At 40.6% G+C, this 17,493-nt stretch overlaps 1 protein-coding gene across 3 annotated transcripts in view; it reads left to right on the plus strand.

Annotated features, from left to right (window-relative positions):
* Positions 1 to 1,637: 1,637 nt before the first annotated feature.
* Positions 1,638 to 17,493, plus strand: part of LOC127369989 (rab GTPase-activating protein 1) — a 67,590-nt gene continuing 51,734 nt past the window's right edge. The window contains exons 1-6 of one of the 3 annotated variants that reach the window (XM_051411605.1): positions 1,638 to 1,767; positions 11,247 to 11,482; positions 13,095 to 13,124; positions 14,355 to 14,613; positions 15,055 to 15,268; positions 15,371 to 15,545. In XM_051411605.1, the coding sequence (XP_051267565.1) occupies positions 11,330 to 11,482; positions 13,095 to 13,124; positions 14,355 to 14,613; positions 15,055 to 15,268; positions 15,371 to 15,545 (831 nt within the window). In that variant the 5' untranslated portion in view covers positions 1,638 to 1,767; positions 11,247 to 11,329. The remainder of the gene's footprint in view (positions 1,768 to 11,246; positions 11,483 to 13,094; positions 13,125 to 14,354; positions 14,614 to 15,054; positions 15,269 to 15,370; positions 15,546 to 17,493) is intronic. The other 2 variants (XM_051411606.1, XM_051411607.1) reach the window with 2 other exon arrangements.

A 17,493-nucleotide genomic window follows, 5' to 3' on the forward strand; every position in this document is an offset into this window, starting at 1 on the left:
ACCTGTCTGCCTTGCAGCTAGGCTCTTCATCACTGTAAAACAAACAAAATCAATAAAAAATATTAAAGATTATAATATACCAGACCAGTCTTTTTGTATTTCACATCTCACACAGTATATGGACAATGAACAAATGACCATCAAAGTACAAATAAGTTTCACAATAAATTCACATTATACTGAAAATATAGGCCACTTATTGCTGTCAGCTGCTTTTCATACAAATTAAAGCCAGCAATTTAGTTTTAGCAGCAGCTTTTCAACACCCAGTCCTCTCTAGTTAATATTATTTTCCCATCCTGATTTTAATGTGACAAAATATTATTTATTATTTATTTATTATTATTATATCAATATACAATCCAGATATTACATACATCCTTCTTTAAAACATAGGCTACTGTAAAGACTTGTGATAGTGATTATCTACCAAGACCATCCCACTAGTTATGTAAAACAAAATGTGGCTGCTGCATCACTCATACACTTTATTGCCATTGGCTCGTGGCTCCTGATTTGCCTGGTCAGAGAGACACTGTATGAGTCTGTTTCCACTGTCTCATGCTGTAGTGCACAAGTTAAATCTAATCAGGCAAACAAGAGGGGTAATGAAACACAAGGGGGTGCTAAAAAGCTCCAAAACTCTGTGTAAAAGATCAGAGGAGAAATAGAACACGATTTATAGTCCGTATTACTGTAAACTGTCCACCAGAAATCTGTTAACACCTAACTAGATTTGTGAGTGTGTCTGAGGAACGCTGTCTCCAATGTAGTGACTTGGGTTTGTTACATTAAAAAGGAAAAGAGTGCTCTGTGTTACCTGGTCCAACTCTGAGTTGGACAGGCTGGACAGGAAAGGCCAGCATGGGCCAGTCACCACAACACAATGAGAACAGTGGGTGTGTTGGTGACTGCTGTGGTTCGGTGGCTGAGCCCGCCCCCCCCCCTCACTTTTCTTCTACCCTCCAAACTACATCCCAAACTACTGAATTATGTGGGTTTAAGTTTGAACAATAGCAGTGTAATGTGTGTGTAGTGTATATATAAAAAATGAAAAGTTATAAGGAAAGTATAATTATAATGTGATCTTAGTATTTGATTCATCCTTAAGGTAAGCTGTGATGGTGCTTTGGTGGGCCTGCATCAAAATACTGTAGCAGAACAGTCTAAAGATATATTTTCATCTCATTAAGGAAAAAGTAAATAAATAAATAAATGTAAAAAAGTTCAATTTTTTAAAAATAAAAGAGGTCTACATGATCTAACGTCCTCCTTACATCCATGACCTGACATGAGATTTAAAAAAGAAAAAGATAAACATGTTAAGGTTTGACCTGCTATAATCCTGAAACAAAAAAACCCGGCAATGTTCAATAAATACTTTAATAATGCTTGGTTTCAGCAACAGAAAGACTTTAAACTTACCTCTGAATAGTGGTAACTTAACTTGTCTCCAGGGACTTGAGACTCGGGCTTACCCTCATTTGACTTGAGGCTGAACTTGGACATGTCTCGATTGCCCCTAGTGACCCCAAAACATCACCGTGAACATTATGTCACTAGGTAATGCCAACGCCTCCCCTCCATCCCCTCCCTCAGCAAAGGCGAGAGGGGGGGCACTGACAGGCGCATGCGCAGTGTGTGTGTCAGCGGGTTGGTTGGGCTTGTGTTTACAGCTCGGCTGGATGCTGTTGGCTGCTGATGTTATTGGGAAAGTGCAATGTTGTGCCAACCGCCATTGGAATAAACACAACCGTGGGAATAAAGGTAAGCAGTGTTACACTTGCACGTCAAATGTCAGTCCGGTTATCTCTTTATTTATGAAGAAGTGTGTCGCTGTAGCTTTTTTTTTGTTGATGGTAGCATAACTGCCAGGGTAGCATGGCTAGCAGACGTTAGCCAGCTATGCTAGCTGTATACAGTAATGGCCTGTGTGAAAGCTCCCTCCAGCGACGGCCTGTCAGCGGGTTTATCCACCAAATTATCGCGAATACCTTTACATAGCAGTTGCTGTTCGTTTCTTTGTGGTGGCGGCGGGATAGTCTCTCTACTTGGTCACTGTGTATTTAAACATTTTGGTCGCACTTTGAATTAATAGCTGCTGTATATATCTCAGCTAACGTAAGGGCTAACTGGGGCAATAAGTTAGCTACGTTAGGCTCGCCCAGCGTTATCGAGCAGAAATTATTAATCGCTGGTTAAGTTATCTATTAAAGGGATGTGGGATTTCAAATGTTTCCAGGCTATGTGGCGCCTAACAGGCTGCATTGACATGTAGCAGGTTTGAGTCCAGATTAAGTGATGTAAGTTACCGGTGCGACCAGAAAGCCAATTAATTAATGTTACCAGTGTTTGTCTATTAGACGGAGATTACCCATTCTGCTGTATCTGTGACTACTGTACACTGGTAAACAATACATGTTTATTTTGTTTATTTGGTTTATTTGTCACCGTTTGTATTTTATTGTAGTATATGACGTAGGATGACAGCTGAAGGTGCTTGATTTATTTTTAACATAGTGTGTATAGTGTTGTTTATTATGGTGTATGGTTACTGTACTGTGCGTTTTGATTGTATATTTAATTATTCAGTAATCATCACGTCAGCCGTTCTGTTTTCAGTGTTTTACTATGAGATCTAAACACAAGTTTATTTTGACATCCATCACATAAAAAACATGCATTAAACACACACATAAAATCAGAATAGATGAAGAAATCACATCATAAGAACCTTGATAGCTCAATATATCTATACAGGTATTGGTATATATATATATGGCTAATATGTTGGTTTTGACTACTTTAACTCACTTTATGGGTTTGTTTTGTATTGCTACACCGAGACAATATGAAAACAACTCAGTCTTTGACTGTACTGACAGCCATACAGTTGCTTACAGGCAGGAATGTAAATCTTGGCTTTGACTCTTCTTCTTACTCAAGTACACTGGCACACTGTCCTTTTTAATCCGCTGTATTTTATGTGGAAGTTCTGTTATTGTCACATGATAAGGGAGGGACGAGCAGGGATTGTTATGAAAAATGTCTGTGGTGGCGTGCACGGGTGTCAAGATGCATTCAAGATTTCATAACTGTCTGCCATGAAGCATTGGCTGAATGAACTTGTTTTTATATGCTGAAAAGCTTTACCAGCCCCCTTCGTCAGGCACCGCAGCACTCATTTTATTATATAATAATATATTTCCAAACTAGCTGTATAACTATAATATTTGTCAATATTATTTTGTTCTAGATTAACTTTGTGCCCACATATGGTCTGCCCAATGTAATTATATCTATATTATTATTATTAAGAAAAACTAAACTTACGTCTTTGGCCCTGGTTTCAGCATCTCAGAATGATGTGCCATGCATCATCTTCCCTCTGTCAATCAGTCAATGAGTAAGTGTAAGTAGTGCAAACTGATATTTTGAGCAACTAGCCCCTTTGTGCAGTTATATTCCACATTTCTCTAATTTTCTGCTAATAATGAGACACAGTTAGTTACAGCCGCAAACTAGCTGTTGTTAGCCTAATGCCTAAGACTCTTGTTACTGCCACGAATGGGATTGTTGATACCAGCAGCTTTTGTGCCTTTGTGAGTTAATTCTTCCCAGCAGTGGATAACACGCATGGTAACAGCCTAATGTGCCAACTGTCACTTCACTTGTCTGGGCTCTTTGTTCTTGTTCTATTTCCTGAAACTCAGGTATTACAGTAAAGCCTCACCACATGTGATTCAGGTCACACATGCACACATATAACCCAGATTTGTGTGTGTGCAAATATTTGCTTTGTTACTTAACAATAAATATGTGCACTAGAGGAGGAGAAAGGTCAGTGTTTAATCACGTTTTTTTTAAAGCCAAAATGAGTATGATATATTTTCATACACATCCCATCCATATTAAAATACAGAACTTATGAACCACCGTGATAAATATAATCCCCCTCCTCAGAAGCAAATATGTCAAATCTTATGCCTGATGCACTTTCAATCGAGATGCCACACATTTTCTCTCAGTGTGTCCCCTTGTATCCTTCTCATTATAGCTCTATCTCTGACTGAGTTTGGACTGAGCCCTGAATGTTCTGAAATCCTAACAACGCCCCTCAGATGCACCTGTTATTTGGGGAGCTGGTGGAGACTGAATGGCGGGGGGCTGGCTTCAACTGTAGTGGATTACTGTTTCCTTGCAGTTGCTGTCGATGAGATGAAAGGAGACCATGTGGGGTTAAAAGCATGAAAGTATATTTAATGGCTAAGAGAAGTTTAAAGAAGTGTAAAGGATTTGTTACAGCACTTAATTACACCTGTGAAAACAACGAGCTTGTCGGAAAGGCTGTGTTTTTGGCGGCGTTAGGCAATGTCTGCTTTAGTGGCCGTGGGAGTAAAAAGTTCACACTTGATGTCCCCAGTGACTTACCTTCATCTGAAATCAAAGCCTATTTTCTCAATAGGTGATTTCCGTGTTAGTGTGTAGTGTTGAGGAGTGTCTTTTAAAAACACACTGCTAATAATTAAGATCAGAAAAGTCAATGTTTGCTTTTAATGATATTTAATGGCTTGCACATAGTTGATATAGCCATACTGTAAAATTTATACATTTCCTCCAATTTATTCAGACCTCCAGTCATCACCCCGGGAGGGATAGAACTTTAATCACTGTTATGAATCCTTGGCTGCTTATTAATTATTTTACCATTTAAATTTATTTTGATTTATAGAAAAGGCAGGTTATTCTGGGGCCTGTTTTTTTTATATATATGTTTTTGGAAGATTAACAGGAAAGGGGAGAGAGAGAGAGAGAGATGGGATGATACACGAAGGGCCATGGGTTGGATTTGAAATCATGGCGAGAAGTCAGCCTTGGAACATGCGACTTGTTTTTAGATTTTATGATTCAACAATCAGCCCTCAATTTAGATGCTTCCTGATACGCAGTGGCAAGCAGTTGACTTGTAAATGTACGTGTATAGATTAACAGATTAATGTTACGGCCACAAATGTATTCTCAGTGTTTTTTCGGTTCCTCATACAACCGCACTGCATCTATGCTACTTCTTGAATCCACAGCCAGTCCCTTAAATTGTGAAAGTCTAATGCATATTAACCTAGTATGAGTGACATTTGCCTCTTTCAATTCTAATTCTTGAAAGCCTAAAACGCACACACTTACACACACAGGTGTCAAGTTTCCTTTGTAAGCCATAGATCGGTTCTTTATAAACCAGCAGAGACACACCATTGCTAAATAAATGTGTGTGAATAGCCTCACATTGTGCAGCTCAGTAACTCGCAGTGGTTTGCTGCAGCAAGCGCTCTATTTCAGAAGTTAAAAGCAGGGCCTGCACTATGTGATCCACTTGTTTTTTTCCCCCCTCTGTCATGTGAGATTGTTTTGTTGTAGAGTGCGAGACATGCAGAGGTTTCATTCGTGGATAGCCGACTGGGAGTCTGCGCTCTGCTGCGGATCTGAATCGAGATGAATTACAGCACAAATAAGATGTAAATTAGGGACTGCATGTGCGTTTGTGTGCTCATTCAGAGTTTGTCCTCTCTTTTCTTTTCTTTCTCTTCCCATTTGGTACCCTACCTTGTGACTCACCTTGTGGCATTCAGCCTTTTCTCTCATTCTTTCTCCTTTCCCTTTCTCCCTGCTATCTCTGCCTGGCTGAAATCACTGCTGTGAGGCGAGTCGAAAGGGACTGCGTTGCAAGCCTGAATGCTCTCTGGCTGTGTCTGGCTGTGTCTTCCTCTCCCTTGTGAGGTGCACGCAGGGCCCAGCTGGCAGCCCAGAACAGCCCGTTCAGCTGGAGAGTGGTAGGGAGGACAAAAAAAAAAGGAAAGGCAGGCGTGTGTTTCCAGCGTGCACATTTTTACACATGTATTGACATCAGATGTGCTTGTTACAGATTCAGATACTTTTGTTTTTAACTGCAACAAACCGCTAAGAGAGGTCATTCTTGTCAGTTATTTAGTCCTAAGATTAAAATGTACTCTTCATGATTGTTTGCAGGACACGCCCAGATTATTACACTGCTGTTTGAATTGGTAAAGCTCTGCCCTGCCACACCAGAAAACTTGGCTTTGCAAACCAGAAAAATATAGTTTAGTGCCTGGTTGCATCTTATCACCAAATATTTGCTTGCTTAAACAATCTGTGGTTGATAGATGCTGTTCATTTGGAAACCTGACATGGACAAAAACATAATGTACTCTGTATCACATTGTAACAGTCACTGAACCATTTTACCATATAGGGAAACAAGCTTTCGCAGGTCTAATGCCTTTGCACACAGATGAACCTATGAAATAGAGCTGAAACAGTTAGTCTTGCTGTTTTATAGTAAAGAAATCTTTGGTTTTGGATTATTGGTCAGACTAATCAAGCAATTTCAGTATGTCAGTGGGAATATGGGATTGGCATTTTTTCATTATTTGCCTTCATGTTATACAGTAAATTATAATATACCCCCCTTAGCTTTAAATATTTAACCTGACATATTTCACATTGTACTGAACTCAGAAACCAAAAATAATTAATAGTTACAGCCCTACTACAGTATGAAATTCATGATAAAATGATTTACACGTCTCAATGTGCATGTCTTATTCAAACTCTAAAATGTGCACACTTTGTAGCACATTTTGTTGCCTTATTCGTGTCTACAAAATTGTCTCTTGAGGGAAGTGCTTGGTGATATAGAGTGCAGTATTTTACAGAGGAAGTAACACACTCAACATAAAAATCTATCAACTTTCAGAACTTTCTGTCAGAAGCAACAGGACAACTGAGCAGCAAAATAACTGCCCGAGTATCTGCCAAGAGGTGATTCAGGACAAATGAAAACATTGTAGATGATGCGGGTCTTGTTGTCATGGTGACACACACACACACACACACACACACACACACACACACACACACACACACACACACACACACACACACACACACACACACACACACACACACACACACACACAACAGTGCTCCATCAGAGGAAACTGCTTCCTGCTTCTCTTGTCTTCATCTCCTCTCCCTTTAAGCCCTCTAACAGGCAGTAGAGTGAAAAAAAAGAAGAAATAAGCCAGAGGATAAGAATAGATAGAAAGATAAGATTTACAAAGCAAGATTTAAAATTAAAGATTAAAAAAAAAAAAAGTATGACATTTAGATAGAAAAAACACATTTTTGTAACAATCAGTAGCATTGATTACGAGTCTGGTTGGAAGTGTACCAAGGCGCTGAAAAAGGTTGATAAGGAACAGTGTTGATTGGCAGGAGTATGCAGAGGGCTGTTGCTGAGGCTAGGGAGGAAAGCAGGGTGACAAGGCAACCATTATAAGCCTGTTGGAGCCGTAAGCTAGTCAGAGACATAGAGAATGAGGATTGTGTGTGCATGCACATATGTGCCTGCGGGTGTGTGCTTATTTGTGTTCATAATACGCCTGCTTGTGTGTGTGTAGGGTACGTGTGATGGGGCATGAAACGGTACGCTATTTTCTGTTTATGCATGCATGTGTGCATCTAGGCTCGACTGCAAAGGTCGATGGAGTTTTTGGTACTTGCGACTTGAAACAGGAACGAATTAGTGAAGCTAATTGGCGTCTTTTTCAAATAGCACCATGAACTGTGAAGTCTCGTATACATTGCTCTCTAGTGAGATGATTGACGCTCGGGTTACAAAGCGGTTGTGAAGCTTTATGATGGCCAGAAAATAAGATTGGCCACTGTCTAGTAATTTCTTTTCGAACCAAACATTTCATTTTTTGTAAGCGTTTCTCTTGGCTTATAGGATGGGTTTGTATAAGGGCATGGTAGCATCAGATGAGACCATTAAAACCGATTATTTAAGCATGTAAAAAGATGCTGCCAGAAGGCTTTATTCAAAGTTACCCAGAGGCTTTAAGAATGTAAAGCACAAAAAAAAAAAAAAAAAGCCTGGCCATGGAGTCCTTTTCGGTTTCTTTCCATGAAAGTTCCCTTAACACGTTCACATTTGTATGATCAGCAAAAGGCCAGAACATGTAGAAACTCATGTTCATCAACACAAAATCTGAGACTAATCACTCCGAGGACAAGTGTGCTAAAAATGGAAAGCAGCTGCCTTTGAGCCAAAAGTAGAGTAAACATCTGCAATGTCTCTTCAAGATTAAAAGCCTGAGAAGATAAGAAGGGACTGAGGAGTGATGCAAATGTCTCTCATGGATTTGCTACTGAATCTTTTATTTTGGACTGGTAGGTTTACTAGTATTTATCAGCTGTACACTAGCTGGGTGGGAACTCAGATACAAGTCTCTGCAGTCTGCACACACACACACACACAGGTGTTTCTGATTCCTTTGGGTGAAGCTACGCTATCTGATGTCACCAAACTACAAGAAGTAATAACAGTCATAAAGCCTCAGTCCGACTGAAAATGCTTCCTAGTTATTTCTATGTGAAACAGGCCAACGCAAGTTCACTTCCAGTCACTAAATGACCCACCTTTTTTGCTTTGTACAAAGGTCAGTCTGATTAAATACTTGAAACCGCAAGTCCATCCAGTTTAAGAGAGGGTTTGAGATTGGCCTCTCATTTGAGAAATATAGTTTTAACAGTGTAAATTGACCTGGCCCGCCCTAGCAAGTGCAACTTTACTATCTGGAGAGTGAGAGTGAGATGAGGTCCCTAATCAGGGGCTTTAAGATAAGTTGTCATTGCTGACTGGAAGCATTTTTTTTTTTTTTTTGGGGGGTAAAGTAGCTGTTGAATCAATGCAGAGCCCTATATTATAAGACCAACCGTGTAATTCCGGTGATCTAATAAAATGTTATGTGCTGCAGTATTAAAGACCACGTGAAAGTTATTATAATTACAATTCCCCACAATCTGACTTAAGGTCATTTTGGATGAGAATATTTACTTGCTTATATTTTCATAGTTCATTGTACTTTCTTGCATCTTTTTTGAACAGCCTGTTTGGTACGGTTCAAACAAACTGGTGTGTTTGTGTGTTTGTTTTGGTACATTTATGGTTCATGTACTGGACCAAGATAGCTTGAAAAGGTGGGTGTAAAGTTTCGCCTGCACACTTCACAGATTCTCAGTTCTCATTCCCAGGTTGTCAATCTGCAGCTTCACTGCAAGATGCCACTAAATGTTACACACTGGTCCTTTTTAATATACAGAACTTAAGGTTGATGCAAGGCCTTCAGATTTTTCCATCATTTAAAAAAAGAAAATCAGTCAGTGGCCCCCTGGTCTGTTGGGCTTGTGTGCTCTTCGTCTTGTAGCGGTTCCTCCAGGGTGACACCCAGAAAGTCCAATGAGTGAGTTCTCTGTCAGTGCACATGACTCCATGATTACTCCTCTTGTGTTGTTGGTTGTAAGTCAGTGTGAAAATGAAACAGACAACAACTGAAAGGAAACAATACTTATTTTTGTCTGTGTCTTGTCCAAGTGAATCAAACTACAAATGTAAAACAAGCTTTCGAGTCCTCGTAAATGGTGGAAATCATATCGGTACTAGATTCTAATGAAATGTTTCAGAGGTCAAAAGTGAGAGTTTTCTGCTCAGTCTAAGGCTACAGTATGTTTCACATGACTACTCATCGTACCCTGTGACCCTTTCTCTCTGCTTCCGTTTTGCAATACAAGTGAAAAACAAAACCTAGGGCTCTAGGATGAATACCAGTTGCCCATTCCCTCAGTTGACTGTGAGAAGATAAAGAGTCTAAACTGTCAGGTTATGTTGGTAGCCTAATAATACCATTCATATCAGCACAAAATGGTGTAAAATCCTCTAGTCACACAGAGCTAGCTACTTGTATTGTGGTTCATTGTGGGTCAGTATAACAATGTTATCATAAGTAAGGAACATTATTAACTGCTTTGACCTTTCAGCTGTAGACCTTTTTCCCCCTTTACCTCTCCATTGTTGGACCTTATTTGAATAGGAAGGGCAAGGGTTTAACAAGAGAGCGAAGTGGAAAAAACAGCAACTGAAACCTTTAGAAAAATGTAGGAGTGCAAGGGCAGCCCTTATTTGTGGGGCAATAAGGGCTGAGAAAATAGAAGATTGCAAGGGTACAGATAAGGAGGGCATGAAGAAGAAAAGAGTAGTAAAAGACAAAAAGGGAGACGGATGGGAGAGAATGAAAGGGAAGAGTGGAGAGGGGGGAAAGGCCAGAAATAGCTTGTTATGGTTTCTTCTTGAAACTGTGCCAGAACCTTCTGTTGTGCCTTTCTTCCTGTGTACCACACAATCGCACCTCCCTTTTTGCAGGAGTTACCTCACAGCCTAACTGTAAAGATAGAGCTTTACCTCTTTTTACTTAAAAAAACAAATGTTTACTCTCTTTCTACCCCCATTGCCATGCGTACGCTGACAAATGCAGACCAAAAAATTATTATTTCAATGTTTCAAAAAATTTCAAAATATAATGCTACGTGAAACTGTCATTGATGGATTGATGGAGGGAGCTGTAGTAAAAGGCAGAGGGAGGGACGAGCCGATGATGCGCTGGGTGTCCCGCAGGATCTCCGCTCAGGTTATTTGTGGTTGTGACAGCAGGCTGGGAGAGCAGTCGTGCACTGGGGAGAGCATGCAATGCAATGAGCACATTCAGGACGTCATTTTTTGTGTTTTAATATATTTCTGGTGTACATTTAATGTGTTGGTGGTTAGACCACCGTTGAGTCTTTGTAAGGGGGCAGCACTGACATCGAATAGATGGATGATTGTAGTGAGCTGGCTTGGTCTTTAATTCCTCACTTTCATATGCATGTTTCTTTTTCAATATTGCATCACCATGGCTTTGCATTGCATAAATCTCTTCTGCAAATACCTCTCTTTTATTCTGTTGAGATAGACAAAAATGCCTCAAATGACACAGATCCTCTTTCCCTCTGATCTATCCTGTGTCTCTACTCCTTCATTGTAACCTGCTCTCTTGTCTATCACTTTCACTTGAACTAAACTTTTTTGCTTAACTTTTCTTTTGCACCCTCCATTTTCTCTTTTCGCTCCCTCTCTCCGGGTTTTGTAAAGCTGCCTCATAGTTTCCTTCAAGTGCTTTAAGGACCTTTTAAAACTGAATAATAAATGGTCTCACCTTTTTTTTTTTTTTTTTTAGAGGGTTAGTTTCTAAGTAGCCAAGTTTCCAGTTGCATTAAACGATGCTTTTCATGGATTTCATCACATCATGACTGTTTTCTGCTTCTTTTCTTTATTTATTTTTTTCTTTTTCTAGGTGATTTTGCTCATCATCTCCCACCACTTCCTCCTCCCGTCTTCCATTCATGAGCAGCGTGGCTGAGTTTAACAGCGGCAGCCATGGATGACAAGGGCTCGGTGGGGAAGATTAGCGTGTCTTCGGACTCAGTGTCCACTCTCAACAGTGAGGACTTTGTCCTTGTGTCCCGGCTGGGGGACGAGACACCCTCCTCCACTAATAATGGTAGTGATGACGAAAAGACAGGACTGAAGGTAAGGACGGTTGGGTGTAGGTATGGACGGAAGTGCGAGGGAGAGGTGGGAGACTTCACAGCTGTACTGGACAAATCAGAGTATTTAGGAGTATCACTGGTCTGTCGACAGTGATAACAAGCTTAAATCCTTTCCCAAGATGCTTCTTACTATAAATATCACCATGATGCTCAATACTGATTATAGAAAACCTGTAAAGCAATAATAATGTTTTTCATCAGTGTAACTTAAACTGAGGTTCAGGGGTCAAAGTTCATACATATTGTTAACAGGTTGTGTTTACCACTCACATGTCAAGAGCTCTCGCCCATCTTTTTAAACATGCAGTCTCACACTCTAACCATAAGGCTAACCATTTCTTTGTTTTGCTTTTTCCACATTCTCATTCTACCTTCTTCTCATAGCCGGTCTTAGATTTGTGTCTGTGAATGTCCTTTTTCATTTTCTACAGTAAGAAAGCCCTTAAATCCCTGTTGAAGCACGCAAAATTGAGAGCACATTGTCACAGGCTTTGTTTATAGTGAAGAACTTGTTCTTATCTCTCAGACCTGTAAAGAATTGCGTTTATTTCCTGTGTTTTTTACACTGTAAAATATCTGGGGTAGTGGGAAAAGAAGACCTGAAGAAAACACACTTATCCAATAGCTGTCAGCTGGTATTTTACCAGTTTGTCATTCAGTGTCAGTAACTTGAATGATACTTAACATTGGGAAAACATCTGCAGTCAATCCGCTATCATACCCCAGAATATCTGACATACAGTATGCCCTCTGTGATTCACTCACTGAGCAGATATTAGTTTACAAACAGTGTGGCGATGCAGCCGCGAGTGCTTTGAACTCATTGTCAGGAGAAAAAAATGGTGTTTTGTGACTAGGGTGTGTCTCCACAAAGAGAAAAACTTTCTGAGGAAACCAGCCACCATCCTGTGTGTGTCCCTAATGGGTTCAGGTTTCTCCTCTCCTCTCCTCTCCTCTCCTCTCCTCTCCTCTCCTCTCCTCTCCTCTCCTCTCCTCTCTCCTCTCCTCGGGATACATTCTGTCCATGTGTCTTTTAGTTTACAACTTATCACATTTCCTTTTATTGAATTTACGTGAGTAGCTCGCTCGCATGTTCATACTGTGTCCATTAGTTTATGTTATTACTGTGCCTGTGTTTCTTTGTAAAGGATGGAATTGTCAACTTGATGTTATAAAGGTACCAGAAGATGGCGCCAGCAGAGCATGGATGTTGCATATTCAGTTGCTAGGAAGAGGTCACACACTTTTTTCCTGTCATTTGGTGTGCTTTGGAGATGAGAAAAAATGATTTAGCATATTACACTACGATAGGATAACAGTTATTTTGATGGAAAACTGAGTTGAGGTATCAGTTTTGTGCGGCCTTGTGATGGCCGTTGTGTACCTGTTGTCTGAGAGAAGAAAGGCGGTTCCCCACACACCCCCCACTGTTCTCAGTATGTATCAGTGAAATCACTCCATTCACTGACACTTGGCCATCCAGATATCATGTATTGGTTTTCGCCAACACACTCTTGTGCACATTTCCCTCCCAGTCAGCCCATCCAGTCAGAGAGAAGTCAGTGTGTCTAAACTTGTTGTTTGTTATGCAGGTGATTTCTGAGGAAGGGGTCAGCTTTAAGGTCAGTCTCTTCTCTCAGTATCTTTCCTTTTCCTCCTCTACTCTCAGTATCTCTTTCTTGCTTGTCTATCTGTTTTTCTCTCTTTCTGTGATGTGATTCCGTGGTGATTCTGTTTGTGATTTTTTGTGTGTACTTTTACCGGCTGTTGAGTGATGGCCGTAGCCAGCCTCTTTAACAAGGCTTAGGTTTTGACGATGGTAGTGATAGACGTTCTCACACATGGGACTGTAGTTGTACCTGATAACAGGCTTTTAGAACTACCTGTAAACCACAGGGCCCAACCACAGTTGCATGGTTATGTCAGATGTGTGAAGCTGCTTTATAAGTCTTCAAAAATGTTTTTCATTATGCGGAACTAGAACTATTGACACTATAGTTGCACTGTAGTGTCCGCCCTGCTCTAATAATTGCGTCTTACAGCACTGAACACATTTCCATATTGAGAGCCTACTTGGAAAATTTCACCTGAATATTCAACTGTACAATAATCACATATACTACAAAAGCTGAAAAATTACCTTCTCTATTCTCAAGTGTCCCATATTGCTCAGTACAGCAGTGCCCTCTGCAGCTTGAGTCTGCTCAGCAGGCAGGGAAAATGGGGCCTTGTCTCCTTTTGTGGCACCTCATGGTTTGTGCAGCTTTAAGCCTGCTTTTAGATTTTGCTATTAATTGTGTTTGGAATAGGCTCACACAATTAGTGTTGGCACAGCTCTGTGTTTTGATACAGGTGTTTCACAACTCAAACTCACAAAGCTACTAATCACTAATATTGGATGAAATGTAATGAAGATATATCTCAGGCATCTTTCCCCCTTAATCACACTGCAATCACTTGAAATGAGTTACAGGATTGCTCTGAGAGGCAGAGTGAGTTCACATTTCTATAAACTGTAAGAGACAATTGTAATGCAGTTCATGTACGTCTAAAGATTAGTTTAAACTTACAGTGAATTTGTTTTGTATCAATATTTGTTCTTGTATTTTGGTAATTGTTTTTGATACTAAATATGTTGCTTTTATACTTCCTTTTTACCCTGCTCTTTGATGTGGTTGTGTTCATGTCTGTTTCTCTCTGTGTGTGTGTGTGTGTGTGTGTGTGTGTGTGTGTGTGTGTGTGTGTGTGTGTGTGTGTGTGTGTGTGTGTGTGTGTGTGTGTGTGTGTGTGTGTGTGTGTGTGTGTGTGTGTGTGTGTCTCTCTACTCCTTTGTGTCTGTGTGTGTGTATCAGATTGTGGGGAATGGAAGTGAGCAGCAGCTCCAGAGGGAGTTAGAGGATGTCCTCATGGACCCGTCGGTAGCTGACACCGGGCTCGGATCAGAAGCAGGATTGGACAGCTTTGGAGCGGGTGACCATGGCCTTCTTCAGACTACAGCGTCACCTGTAGCGCCAGGCTCCGACCCTCTGAGCGCACCGCCGCCCAAGTTGGAGATGGTGCTTCCTGTTCAGACGGCTCAGGAGAGCGAGCTGAATGAGAGGTCGTACCGAGGTGAGCCAAGATGAGACTTTTCTTATCCTCTTTTTTTTTGTGTCTGTCAGAGCTTACACAATAGCTCTTATCTTAAGCCTTATAGTTGTGTTTCTAAGACATTCAGAGTGATATCACAGAAACACCCAGGTCTTTCCACTTCCCTTATTGCTTCTTTTTAGAGGATTCTTGCCATTTTCTTTTCATTTACTGAATGCATTGTTGGATTCATTTTTCTGATTCATACGACTTCTCTGTAAACATCTATCTCCCCTTTGCTATCTACTTCACCTTATTTCTACTTTGCAGATGCCAAGTCAGCTTGTCCCAGATGAGGACAATAATGTACAACCATAAGATCATAATGAAAGTCATAGAATAATCTAATTCTTTGTCTTTTCTTTCCTTTCCTTACTTCAACACTCATTCCACCCCTCTCCCAATCCATTGCCTCTTTTGCAGCAGATGAATCATCCTCAGATGGCAGTCCTAGCAGTCCTATCCCAGATGAGGATAGCGTTGTGTTCAGCCAGCTGACATATCTGGGATGTGCCTCTGTCAACGCCCCCCGCAGTGAGGTGGAGGCGCTCCGTATGATGAGTATCCTCAGAGGGCAGTGCCAGGTCCCTCTGGATGTCACACTGTCAGTGCCAGGCGTGTCCGAAGGCACCGTCAGGTAAGGGGGAACATATCAACATGTCATACACACATAATAAATCCTGCTACAGCAGCTTTTAAGATATCAAATGGCAACATTTTTTTATTCATAATTTAACAGGTTGCTGGATCCCAACGCCAGTACGGAGATCGCCAACTACCCTATCTATAAGATTCTGTTCTGTGTGCGAGGCCATGATGGCACACCAGAGAGCGACTGCTTTGCCTTCACCGAGAGCCACTACAATGCTGAGATCTTCAGGATCCATGTGTTCCGCTGCCAAATCCAAGAAGCGGTGAGGATTAAATCATTAATCCTTAACTGGTTGTTGTTTAATTTCTGTGTAATTGTGTTCACTGAAGTCACATTTAAAATATATTTTAGCAAAAATGCATTCCAAAGTTTATCTGAAGTTAATGTGAGTCTTTACTTTACATAATTACAGCAAGCAAAACTTGTATCCAAGAAAAAAAATGTTATTCAGATAGTGGACCAAAGGGGGAGCAAAAGCTCCTCTTATAAATGCTCTGCTTTGTATTTCACATGACACGCTGCTCCCTCTCTCTTTTTTTCACACTCTTACTGTCTCTTCTACTCATGTACATATAGATGTGTACACACTAATATTGCCAGAAGTTTTCTGGTTGACCATATCTTAAATTGTTGATCTCCCTTTAGCCTGTCCCTCAGGGTTCAGTATCAGTGTGGGAGCTTCCTTAGTGGTCCCCAAGGGATTATGTCATGTACTGCAGGCTGCGCTGCAATGCACATGTACGCCATATACAAACTCAAAGTACACACAATCCTCCGATCTAGCTTATAGGGGAGACGGAGTGTCATACAGTAGGTTCAACAGGAATATAAAAGAAGTGAATAGGGAAGCCACTCATGAAACTGGGTTAAAGTGCTGCTTCAGTGTTCAGTGACCTGATTTCTCCCTCATGGAAGCGCTCTCCTTCAATGTCACTAAGAGCCCCCAGACTGGCAGTAATTTTTCAGACCCACATCATCCCACTATCCAGTTCCCCACACACATGCTGACACAAAAACACTAATGCACACAGACACACACACACACACACACACACACACACACACACACACACACACACACACACACACACACAGATAATACCCAGTAGTAATTCACTTCTTTACCTAGCAACTGGACAGCTCTCTCTTCCTTCCAAACCCCCCAGCAACATACCAATCTACCTCCAGCTTTTTTTTTTTTTCCTCTTCCCACCATTAGACTGGAGTGAGGCAGCGCTTTTGTTGCCTCCTCCTTCATTAAAAAGCTGCTCTAGTCATATGCCTCATATTAGCCTCAAATCCACTGTAAACAACTCATATGACCTCTAAAATCCCTGTATTTATCCATTAAGGTGTCTTACTTATTTATTTTGAAATATATTTTTGGACACTGTAGGCACACCAAAATGATGTACATTTCTTTATTTAGTTTTCTGATCACATACCGAAACAGACTTCCAGAGGTGTACTGAGATAACCTCGTGGCAGACTGGACTAAAACTAGTTACTGTCTTATTTTCCTCAGCTATCCCATTTGTTTTAAGTAAGTGACCCAATTATTTAATCAAATTGTGACGAGCTTCTGAAGCATTCTTTACCCCTAATTTAAAAAAATACGACAATTTGGAAAGAGAAATATTCTCTCCTTACAGTTATCACTGTAAGTACTTTCAGGTTTTGTAATGATATGCTTTTTTTGGCCATTCTGTGTAATTTATTTTTCTAAACAGATTTGTGGATTTTGGAGTGGAACTGTTCATACATAAAGCAAACCACCTCCCCAGTCATACTCCGCCTCCTTTGTGCCAGACCTCCTAGTCAGGCCCCAAGGCTACTTTCTAACAATTCCCAGTTTTCTGGTGTTGATGGTGATGCAGAGCCCTGCTGAGTCTCATACCCAACACCACCTCCTCTTTTTGTGCCCATAAACTTGCTGCTCCTGTCCAGAGATGTATATCTAGTGCTGTTTGATTCAAATCAATACAGCTTCAGTAAATTTGTTTCACTCAATTGAGTTGACCTCCTTACACAAATTAAATCACATGTTTAAGAGCGACAAACACAAATTGGGCGCTGATAAATGGATTGGTGCTGTAACATCAGTTGAAAAATGTCTCAAAGCTTCATCTCAGTGAGCACATCAAGGTAATGCTGCCAAGTAAGAAAGATAAGATAAGAATATCCTGGACGGGAAGTAAAAACAATGTAAC

This window comes from Dicentrarchus labrax, unplaced genomic scaffold (assembly GCF_905237075.1).
Source record: "Dicentrarchus labrax unplaced genomic scaffold, dlabrax2021, whole genome shotgun sequence".
NCBI lineage: Eukaryota > Metazoa > Chordata > Actinopteri > Moronidae > Dicentrarchus > Dicentrarchus labrax.